Here is an 11,196-nt window from a genome sequence, read left to right as displayed (position 1 = left end):
TTTATGTGCTATTTGAAGATACGCCTTCTTCAGCTAATATAACAATATGAATTTGGCATTTCTTGCACTTGAAAAATGACTCATAAGCCAATAGACGTTCTCATCTCTATAATAAGAAGTATTTTTGCCTCTGATAATGGATCCACGCCTGACTGGCAAGGTCGCATTGCGAGGCGACCGGCACCAATAACGCAACCTCAATTAACCCACTGGCACCAGACAACGACAACAAAGAGCACACTGGTCATTCACTTGGGGAGGGACAGGGAGCTGAAAGCTGAAACAGACGCACGGCATCCCTCCCCAGGATTGAAAATAACATGGCCCTCGTCCTGGTCCCAGTTACCCGTTTTCTTTCATTTACTGTACAGCACCACTCAAAAGCAGAGGGATAGATGTGGAATTCCAGGGAAAGCTATTTGCAGGAGGGGGGGCAAAGCCTCCTTTTGAAGTAAAAGGCACTAGTGGAAGTTTATTACTCAGTTAGCTGCGGGCCTCGCAAACAATTAAGCAAACCATTCATGTCTTTTCATACATCCGACTGGACAAAACCTCCTCTTTAATAAAAAAAAAAACCTTATTAGTGCAACATCTACTCAGGGAAAAGCCGCTTTTAAAATCAGAAGCACGTTCCGAAGAAACGGAAAGTTTTCCTTTCGCCCGAGTAATGCCTCAGGCCAATTTAATTGGACCGGTGCTTTCCTGTGAACTGCTTGGGCTGATTAAATTGAGAGATTTGGTTCCCGCAATGCTGGGAGACATTCACGCTGAATGAGGCGGAGACGTACGTATTAGCGAGCTGCATTGAGCGGCCGCCACGGAAGGCTAGGCCGCCTGGGATCCGACGCCGCCGGGAAGCGGAGTGCCGTGGCGATTAGCCGAATTTGTACGAGCATAAACACTTATAACGAAAAGCCGCTTTCCCTTAGGGAACATGACGGAAGAGATCAAGGGTTTGAGGAAAGGCAGCGGCGTCTTGTCAGTTTGCTAAAAAACGTTTGCAATCAACCCAATGGGAATCGTAATCAAATTTGTTCACTAAATAAAATGAGTGAATAAATAACATACGTAACATAAAGTGTGAAGACCCTCTTACACATGTATATTTACATATGCAGTGTGGGTTTATATGTATATGCCACACTATATATATATATATAATATAAAATGTGTGTATGTGTGTGTATATATATAGAGGTATAAATACATGAAGCACTTTTATACTATAAAATATTAACACTTTCAATCATTATTGATTCTAGACTCTGCAATTACTCTGGAAAAAATTGTTACATTTCTACTAATAAATTGTCTACCTTAACGAACAGTCATGAGGTAGCCCAGTCTGATGTATGTTTGTTCAGTTAAATGAAGTCATAGATTAAAAAAAAAAAACAGCCAGAAAACATGTGGTATATTATCTTTGGTTCTTTTACAGTAGCACCGATGCTAGTTGGCCAGTGCGACCATGTGACTTAAATAAAGACGATAAAAATGTGACATCAGTGAAGAAAATGATGCGAGGAGTTTAGAATGTACCGTAAGCAGATTCAGGCCCACTCACATGAAACCAAACAGATACAAAATCACCTGGAGCCACAGTGATGAAGAAGGCAATGGCATTTCAGCTATGGTATCTGAGACAGGAAAGGTGATGCGGGGGGGCGGTAATGCGGGGGGGCGGTGGCCGGACAGGACTTCAGTCAGAAGCGACTGATTGTCTGTTTGGTGGACAGGGGAGCGTCTAAAGCAGTATTGATTTTTCCCACAATTCTGTCTTTAGCGCAGACGCCCCAGCCCACACTGTGCCAACCACCACCCCCATCCGCACCTTCCAATACCAGACAAATCACACACACCCAGTTCCCCAGGCTCTCCTCCTTGCTCTTCATTTATAACATGCGGCCGTGCATATCTAACACGTCAACACGCTTTCAGATTGTCCACGGTATGTTTACCGAAGCGGCGTCGGCTGACTCGGCTACAACTGCACAATCATTCCGAAATAATTCCGAGACTATTCAGAAATTCGCAGACATGGAAAAGAATTTTTTTACTTTTACGTTACTTCTGCATTACACTTCAGTGCACAAAGCATGACATTATATTAAATAGAATGTTTATCTATATTATTATTACTATTTTTGATTGTGACGATATTTATTCATGGAAAACAGCTCTTTAAAAACGTAGACATGGAGTTGATTTGTGTTCAAATCCATGATAAACAAAAAAAATAATAATAAAAAAAAAATCTATCACAATTATTGCCTTAAATACTAAGTGGCATAACAATCAATGAAGGGTCTATTATCATAATGTGCATAAAAATAAGAATTAATGATGTGTAAATGGCCATAGCACTTCTGTTACACACTGAAGGACTGTTTGTAAGAGTTAACAGCCCTTCTATATCCTACATAGCTCAAAAACAGCCACATTTCCTAGGCAGGCCTAAGGAAAATGTGGTTTGGATTTTGGGATCTTCCTGTGTCACCTGGATAAGAGTTTGGAGAAGGGATGAATTGATATTAGACTGTATAAACAACAGGAAAAGTTTTACATTTTCATGATATAAAATATATATATATAAGAACTTGTTGGAAGCCCACCTATTTTGGTAGTGAATTCTTGTACATTTTGTAGCTGTTTTGTATTATTGTAAATGTTTTCTTCCCGCTCCGGTGTCTCTATCCTTGCCCCAGGCCTCTCAGTGTCTCAGGCCTCATATCTCAGGTCCTCTAAAAGCACGCCAAGGCCAGTAAACGTGAGAGGGCAGCTAGAGGCTGGTGTAGCTCAACACACAGACTAAGCGAACGGCAAATTCCACCCTCTTTTATGCTCCACCCCGATAACAGAGGGCAGCTCTAGTGGAGGTCACCGTCATTAAGAAATGATTATTATCTCAACGGGATTACAAAGGCTAATTACATGTCATACCCATTCTCCTCACAGAGAAAAGCTGGTCTTTCCTCTAAAGCTTTGACCTTCTGCACAAGTGCAACTAAGATACTGTTTTAAACGGTCTCTTAATATTTAAAATTCACGGCACCATATTCAGCAGAACAAACAGATTCCTCCTTACGCTCTGTGAGTTTACAAATATATATATATATATATATATATATATATATATATATATATATATACTGACCTTTAGAAGTTTCAGTTCATCTCTGTTTCTTTGATCATCTCTTTTCATCTCAGTTCATCTCTGACAAGAGGTTCTGGCAGCTTGAAAGGTTTTATAATGCATGGATGCCTTATAATGAAATATTTTGAGAGACTCCTGTTTAAAAGTTGACATAATTAGGGTCACTATGATAGCCAGGCTGAAATGAACGGTGCGTGAAATTCTGGCTGAAGACATACCACAAACCAAATTGTAAAGGATAAAACAGGCAGTATAGTTGAATAGTTGCGATTTGGTCACAGTGCACTCTTCACTGTGTCAACACGGCCACATGTGGTGCGATTTTGGTGCAATCAGGGCTCATTAAGTTGTCCCCAGCTGTGATAATTCTCATTAGGTTTATCCCATTCAATTTTACATTATTTCCTCCCATATTCCGGTTCTTTGGGGTCCATGTAAGCCACAATTACACAGACATTAACGCCAACATGCATTTGCCAGCTAATGGCCGGAGAGGTAAATCTGACATTCAATTAAGACAAAGAAAAATTGCACGTTTGGGAAAATACCTCAAGGCGTTTAAATCGTTGCGCTCGCCAGCATTTTTAAGCTAAAAAACTATAAAAATAAACTTAACTTTTTCCAAGGAATTAAACAATTATAAAAAGTAGAGTGTATATAATTTTATATAACAAAAATACAGTATGTATAGTGTTCTGCAAAAAAAAAACAAAACAAAACAACTGCTTAACCTTTATATGAAAACAGTAATATCTGATGGTGTTAGATTGTTGGTACATATCACATTGCTCATAGTAGAATAGGGAGTTTTCTGTCTTGACAACACCGAGTCCTGGAAACCGAACTGTAAGCTGAAGCCTGCATTTCTATCTGAAAGAATGCTGTAAACAGATACACTCATTAAAGCCTGGATCCACTATCAAGGCAGACGTCACATTTTATGTCTCTAGGAAAAGATTTCTAATTATGTACATATCATAATGCAAAAATGTGTATGTCATGTATTTGTCATGTTAAAGGTATGAAGATTTAAGAATCCTTGGTTATACAGTACACAGCATAGGAATTACGATCAACAGTGTTGCAGTGATGGTAACAGGTTAGGGAGGGAGATCTAATGTGTTGCTGTCAGTGTTGTTCTACAGGAAGGATAATCCGATAGTGTAAGGTTTCGTAGGTTACCATTTTCCATTTACATCAAACAAAAACAGACATTCCGGAATGTCCCATCGCACTCTATGGTACACACCCCTGAGAAACCAAACAAGGCTTATCCTCTTGCAAATCCATAATGCTTGCAAAACAATCTTGCAGAAACCACTCAGTCTTTCAGTCACTTGCAAAGCCTGACATGATTATTCTTAGGCACTTATACAGACATAGCGAGGAAATAAAGTGGGTTACAAACAGCTAACTTTGGTACGATCAGAATGGCAAATAAAATGTAAACACAAAGTATATGTTAATTGAATTGAATTGATTGAATTGAATATCTTTATTGTTATGGTGCATGTGCAACAAAATTGGATGCCAACCAATCAGTACAAAACAGCGAGTTAAGTGCACAAAAATATATTTAGGTAATACGAAGCATTATCAATTCTTATTATACTTTAAAATTTGTATTATCCTTTATCATCACATTAGAATGATAGTAGCGGAACATAGCTAATAATGTGAGTTATGCAATAATGAAATGCTGAACTGAAACAGAATAAATAAACGAAATCACAATAACGTCTACAATAAGATACATGTTGTGACACCAAGGGAACCCAACTCGTCAATTCGATAATTCTAATTAATTTGATGTTCCTCTGCTACATTGTAGCTGCCCACTTGGCGCTCATTGGCATTCGTAGTGGCAGCCCAGCTGACAGTGTACCCCATCCTTACCATTAGTCTCCTAAATCACCCGTCTCCGCAGAAAGAGCAGAAGTCATGATGAAACAGCATCTCCGAATGATTTACAAGCCCGGGACGTGTTTATCTAAGGGGATACTCTGTGTACACGCTGAAACATTCACCTTAGATAAGAACGCAAGCAATACTTAATTCAGCTAGGGAAAAAGACTGCTCTTCAAGAACAATGATGTTAACCAAGCAAAAATTTTGATCATCGCTTTTTAATCTGCAAAGAAAAATGTGCAGTTAAGTTAAAATATAGGCCTGCTACAGGTATGAGAAAAATCCCACGTCATTGATAAAGATCAAGTAATTGTTTTGGATTAACAGTAACAGAAACATAACAGAAAACACCAAGCTGGGTAAAAAGTATATACAACTGTAAAAAAGGATGAAATATTGTTTGGTAAATACGGTTCATACTCTAGGACATAGGTTAGGGAAATTAGAGAAGCAGTCCATACTGTGCCGAACTGGAAGTTCAGTTTTCCAAGGTGCAACACAAGCCACATCAAGTGAGATACCACTCTGGGAAGGTCAGGCTGAAATCCCCCCTCCCCCCCACCCCCACTTCCCCAGCATGCCTCACTCCGCAGGTGGGTATTAGCTCTAGAAAACCCAGTTGAACAGGATCAAAGATTAAAGGCAGGCCATCGCAATTCAGTAATCCACTTGAGCAAGAAATTGCTTTGCTTTCTATTCGGCTTTCACGCAGAAATATGAGCTTTGTGCCTTGGAATATAAAAATTAAGCCCATGTTTGACTTTGACTGCATAACAAATGTTCTAACTAAATGAATATTTCGGGAATTTTTGCCCCCTCCTCCCCCACGGGCAACTTGATTTTGCTTTACCCTGGGGGGTAAGGCATGGGGTAAATTTGACATCTCACAGTATTCCCCCTTTTTTATTGGGCGGGGGGTCATTAGTGCAAGAGGTGCTTCTGCCCTTGGGACATATACTCTCTTTGTGATGACCCATAAACAAAGAGTTGGCGCTTTGACAAAAGAGCCACATTAGTGATGCAGGGCAGACTGAGCTGAAATGTCTGCAACAAACACCGACTGCTTATAATATGTGAGCTGGTGTTAATGCGCTATTCATAAACATGATCCCAATTAAAAATGTCCCGACAGAACGGGCGGTATTTAAATAATTCTGTCTCTGCCTTATTAGCTTATTTTCAAAGATCCCGTTTACTAATTTCTTTAAAACTCAAAACATGTTCTGCACCAAGGAAACGCTGCGGAAAACTCATTACAGTACCTCGTGCAAGATAGTTTGAAATTATTTTATATCTTAAGCCTAAATGTGTATACAAACGGGGTGTCCTTTGTTAATTAATGCATAGTCATTTTTCAAACTACACTGTATTTGCGTACATTGCTTGATTATTAAAAACAGGGGATTAATTCCATAATTATAATAATATAAAGCCTTAGCCCTAAATTCACTGATACGCATTCACATGTTTAAGTCAGCATGACTTTCCCAGCTGTGATATTTTATTTTTAGTGGACGGGGAACGTCAATCCGAATCGGTCTTCTGCAGATTTCAAAACATGCACCCCAACTTGTGGGTGCCCCCCCTCTGGTAGTAACGTCAAAGGGCCCCTGCTCCCAGTGCAGATCCAAAGAAGGCAGAAGGCACGGCTGTGAGCCGGGATTTTTGGGTGGGATTTTGGGCGGGGTTACGCTCCCTGGTATAAAGCAGAAAACCATGTAGGTTCGGGGAGTTGTTTGGCTTCGGGAGGCGCCGAGTCGTGTCGTTTATCTTCGCCGCGGCGGCCGCTTAAATCAAACCATGTGAGAGAAAAAGGGGGGAAATACGTCGGTCGCATTATAAGCAGGACACCCTTATCACTGGAGAATCTGATCCATGAACTTAAAAGCAAACGTTATTACAACAGCACGGCGTTTAAAGAAGAGGATTTACAAAGCTATAAATAGCGGTATATTCATACGTATCTGTTTTAAATATTAAGTGGTTTTTTTTTTGCATACCTGGTATGGTGTGCGCTTCCTTTTTTGTATTTTTTCTGTATCTTCATCCAGCCACTCTCACCACATTGGAAAGACGAGGCTTTGGTTTCGTCAATGTACTTTATTTACTAAACCACTTCTGGGATTTATTGCCATTGTTATGATTCATAGTTACACATTCATATTTCGATACGAACCCGAATAGTTCGTCCGGACAAGGTGGGCAATTATAATAAAGGTGGAGCTACAGCTTTTTAATTTTTTATTTTTTTTAATCCCTTCCTACTTGCCATCAGGTGTCTTTTGGAGAAGTCTTCTTCGGAAGCGGAGAGCAGTAATTCCCCATCTGCCTGCGAGGAGAAGCTGGGGGGGGGGGGGACTCGTTAGAGAGAAGTGTGACGGCGGATCGCTTGGATGTTGCAGACCTGCCCTTTCTTAGCCTTTCATAGACTTTTTGGTTTGGGTTTTAAACAGTCTGGTCGCCTGACTTTCAGTGACAAGATGACGGATGTGTGAAGGGAAAATCGATATCGTGTTCCCTTGACGTCCTACGCGTAAAGGTTTCGGATGTGTGTGCGGAGCAAGACAGAAAAATAGTTAGTCGGATATAGGCACCTGGGATACCCAGACTTTGTAGAAGAATCGGTGCTTTAATTTTTCTACTATATATACATATATATATATACGTTTGTACATGTATCGGTAAATGCGTGTGTCTGTTTTAACTTTATGTGACTCAACTGCTGCAGTGTCAGTCAGTCAATCAGCGTGCGACACTGAAGAATTGACTATCTGAAGCTCATGATCGGTGCCCTGAATCACGACAACGGACCTCTTATTAGGCTGTTAGCAAGGAAATGTAATTAATTTATTCTGAAACCCATTCCATTTGGAGGAGTAATTTGAGCGATCTAAAAATCGACGATCCTGGTCTTTTTTTTTTCTTGTCTGGTGTTAAGTATCAGCCGTGAATTTGTGGTTTTATTTTTTATTTTTTTTTAATCAAACACCAGGAGTATCGTGATATAGCGCTTAGATTTGCCGCTGAAATGCACACGTTTGGAAGAGCGATGCTGTCTTTCGGACTGTTACTGGCCGTGCTGAGCGCGGCGGAGCCCCAGCCGTGCCCGGCACAGTGCTCTTGCTCCGGAACCACGGTGGATTGTCACGGGCAAGGATTGCGCAACGTGCCGCGGAATATCCCGAGGAATACGGAGCGATTGTGAGTACATAATTAAAGCACGCTGTTCTTCCGCTCATTAGGCTGAAGTGCTACGACAAGTGAACATTATGGCATTGTTGCGGCTCCCCCTGTTTAACGAAGGGTGGGAGGTGTAGGGGGGCATATAGCTGTTGCGTACCATTGTTTTTTATGGCTTTCTATACTGGCAACGAAAAGCCGCATCAGTGCGGTATTTAAAAGTACCTGCAGAACACTCATTCATTTAGGAAAAGACACATTGTTACGACTCCTTTAGTTTCTAGTATTAATAACAAGGACTTTATTATTAATTCTTAATTACGTGCAGGACATGGCGATACAAGAACTACAACATTTCAATAATATTTCACTTATGAAATAAATATATAAACAGGCCTACATTATCCACGAATATGTTTTTATATTGCATTTAGAATGGTTCATATGCACCCCAAGATTAGTTACAAAAGGCACCCACACTTCTGGGTGATATTGGTCCTTCATGTCCAGGCAAGGACTGCTTTTTAAAATTATAATATAATGGCAAGCAAGACAGCTTGATAAGCCATCGGAGACACATATTAATAAATATTCTGGAATGCAGTGAACGCTTTATTAGAGTCTCTGTTTTATTATTTATTTTTAAGAAAGCACTATTAAAATGAATATTTTTCAGGTTATTAATATGTATTCTTTTTCTTTTCGTCACTAGGGATTTGAACTCAAATAACCTCACGAGAATTACAAAGTCTGATTTTGCAGGACTGAGACATCTTAGAGTATTGTAAGTATTTTGCATTACATACGGTTTATTTTATTTTCACAGAAGCGTGTGTGCGGGGTGCACATTACAATACTATGCTGATAGTTAAATGAGCTTGTAATTTTGTAATACAGCCAGCAATTTAGATGTCACAAGTGTATGATATTGTTTATTAATTAATCAAAGTCTTTTACAGTATATCAATGCAGCAAATCATAAGAATGTGCCTGTGATCACATGAGTCCTGTAGTATTGTTACTGAATAGTGCGTTTACTTAACAAGGGGAATTACTCAGTAGTAAACTGGTGAATTTTCATCAGGTCGTGCTAAGTACTGCAGTTATGATGTTAATGTGCATGAACCCACTGGGAAATAATTAGCTTATTTACGGCGAAATAGCACACGTGTTTGTGATTGTGAGGCACAAGGTTAATTTCTTGCATGGACTGTGCTCTTGAGGGTCCTTGATGAATTAGGGAGCGAGCTGCATGTGGGAATGGATTTTGTTCTGGATGGATTTCCTGGGCCGGACGGCGGCTTTCCCGATTCCGCTTTGCACATGTGCCCGCGAGGGGGTCGGCTGGCGGCCGCTCCTGCTGCGGCGGCGAGCTGGAGGTGCGTCCCCTGTGCGGGATAGCCCCTTTGAGTTTGGTCGGGAGGGCTGTCTAGGCACCTGGGCTCTCTGGGGCACCCATCCGAAACATCGAGTGGAAATTCACAGTCGCTCCGCTGAACTTCTGCTGCCCTCCCAGGCAACTCATGGAGAACAAGATCAGCACTATAGAGCGGGGAGCCTTCCAGGACCTGATGGAACTGGAGAGATTGTGAGTACTGCCGTTACTCGTACTTCAATATGCCTTTTTCTGTGGTTTATTTTCTCCCTTTGTGTGTCTGGAATTTAGCCCTGACCTTCTTCTCTTAAGGTCAAGCGCTGTATACTTAAAAATGAGTTTATATATAACCTATCTACAATTTATATATAACCCAGCAAGACTCAGCAGCCTTTGTGATGTGCTGTTTATCCAAAGGGAGTGATTGTTTTAATGTTACAGAGTGGCAGATCTATGAATTGATGATGTCAGATTGAATTTATTTGACATATATAGACAGTATTCAGTTTGAGAAATGTAGTCATGTAAAAATCCCAGTTGTGTCTTGGCCGTCTTCTCCTTTCAAATCTTTTCATATATGATTGAATACGAAAAGTTGCATTTCCAAAATCAGGAGTACGTTTTTTTTAAAAATGTCAGTTGGAGGCCTATTGCAAATATGTCATAATTCTTACAAAGAATCCTTGTGGTGAATAGCCTTTTTGTCTGCGATTGTGAGGTCTGCGTGATGTAGATACATTTCTTTCTGACAGTGAGTATATCCCCAGGGAACTATCGTCGAAGAATTTCTCAAGTTTGAGAACTCTCCCTTGCCCTCACATTTTTTCAGAATTTGTATGCAACTAAAAAAGAGTTCCGATATCAGCATTAAAGAAAAATAATTCTGTTGTTGCCTGCAAAGACTCAGATCTTTCCTGTTTGTTGTTTATTGCTTAAAAAACAGATTGTTATTGACCTTTAAGTTCCACTCTTTTGCCAGAGCCAGTTGTGTGGAATTTCTCTGCAGTTTCATAATGTGCAAGCAGCATAACGTCTTGTAATTTCCATGTGGTGATTGGAAGGTTATAATACATTTAATAGAAAGTGATAGATTTTATTATGAACAAAGTTAGTTCATTGACTTGAATATAACCTTAAATATCATGGTTACTGCAGAACAACAAAAGAGCCTTTTGCTTTATAATCATCCGAAACTTCTGTGAGCATGTTAACAGCAAGCTTGTGAAGCTGACGAACGAGCCAGCCAGAAAATATTCCATTGTGTCCTAACAATCGCTAGATTAAATGTAAAGGAACATGCACCAGGCGTTTTAGGGCCACTTTTATTAGAAGTGCTATATCTTTTATAATCGTCTTCTGTAATAGAAAGGCCAAAATCCCAGCTGAAGGATTTATAGTGATGGACCCACAATGAGGAATAAAATGGTTTCCTTTAGAGACGGTCACACTGGTGAAGGCGTGACCGATTCTGTCAGGTATAGGCAGTGCTATGGATCAGCCATGCTTATCTCCTTTAATCTAAGCCGTGGCCAACAGCCACATCCAGATTTGCTCAATGTTTTGTCGTCTTTTGGCTCAA

At 40.2% G+C, this 11,196-nt stretch overlaps 1 protein-coding gene across 4 annotated transcripts in view; it reads left to right on the top strand.

Annotated features, from left to right (window-relative positions):
* Nucleotides 1-6,784: 6,784 nt before the first annotated feature.
* Nucleotides 6,785-11,196, top strand: part of slit2 (slit homolog 2 (Drosophila)) — a 120,790-nt gene continuing 116,378 nt past the window's right edge. For all 4 annotated transcript variants that reach the window (XM_023799326.2, XM_023799328.2, XM_023799325.2 and 1 more), the window contains exons 1-3: nt 6,785-8,263; nt 8,955-9,026; nt 9,759-9,830. In XM_023799326.2, the coding sequence (XP_023655094.1) occupies nt 8,091-8,263; nt 8,955-9,026; nt 9,759-9,830 (317 nt within the window). In that variant the 5' untranslated portion in view covers nt 6,785-8,090. The remainder of the gene's footprint in view (nt 8,264-8,954; nt 9,027-9,758; nt 9,831-11,196) is intronic.

The sequence above is a fragment of the Paramormyrops kingsleyae genome, chromosome 25 (assembly GCF_048594095.1).
Source record: "Paramormyrops kingsleyae isolate MSU_618 chromosome 25, PKINGS_0.4, whole genome shotgun sequence".
NCBI classification, from domain to species: Eukaryota; Metazoa; Chordata; class Actinopteri; order Osteoglossiformes; family Mormyridae; genus Paramormyrops; species Paramormyrops kingsleyae.
This window is presented reverse-complemented; position numbering and strand designations above follow the sequence as displayed.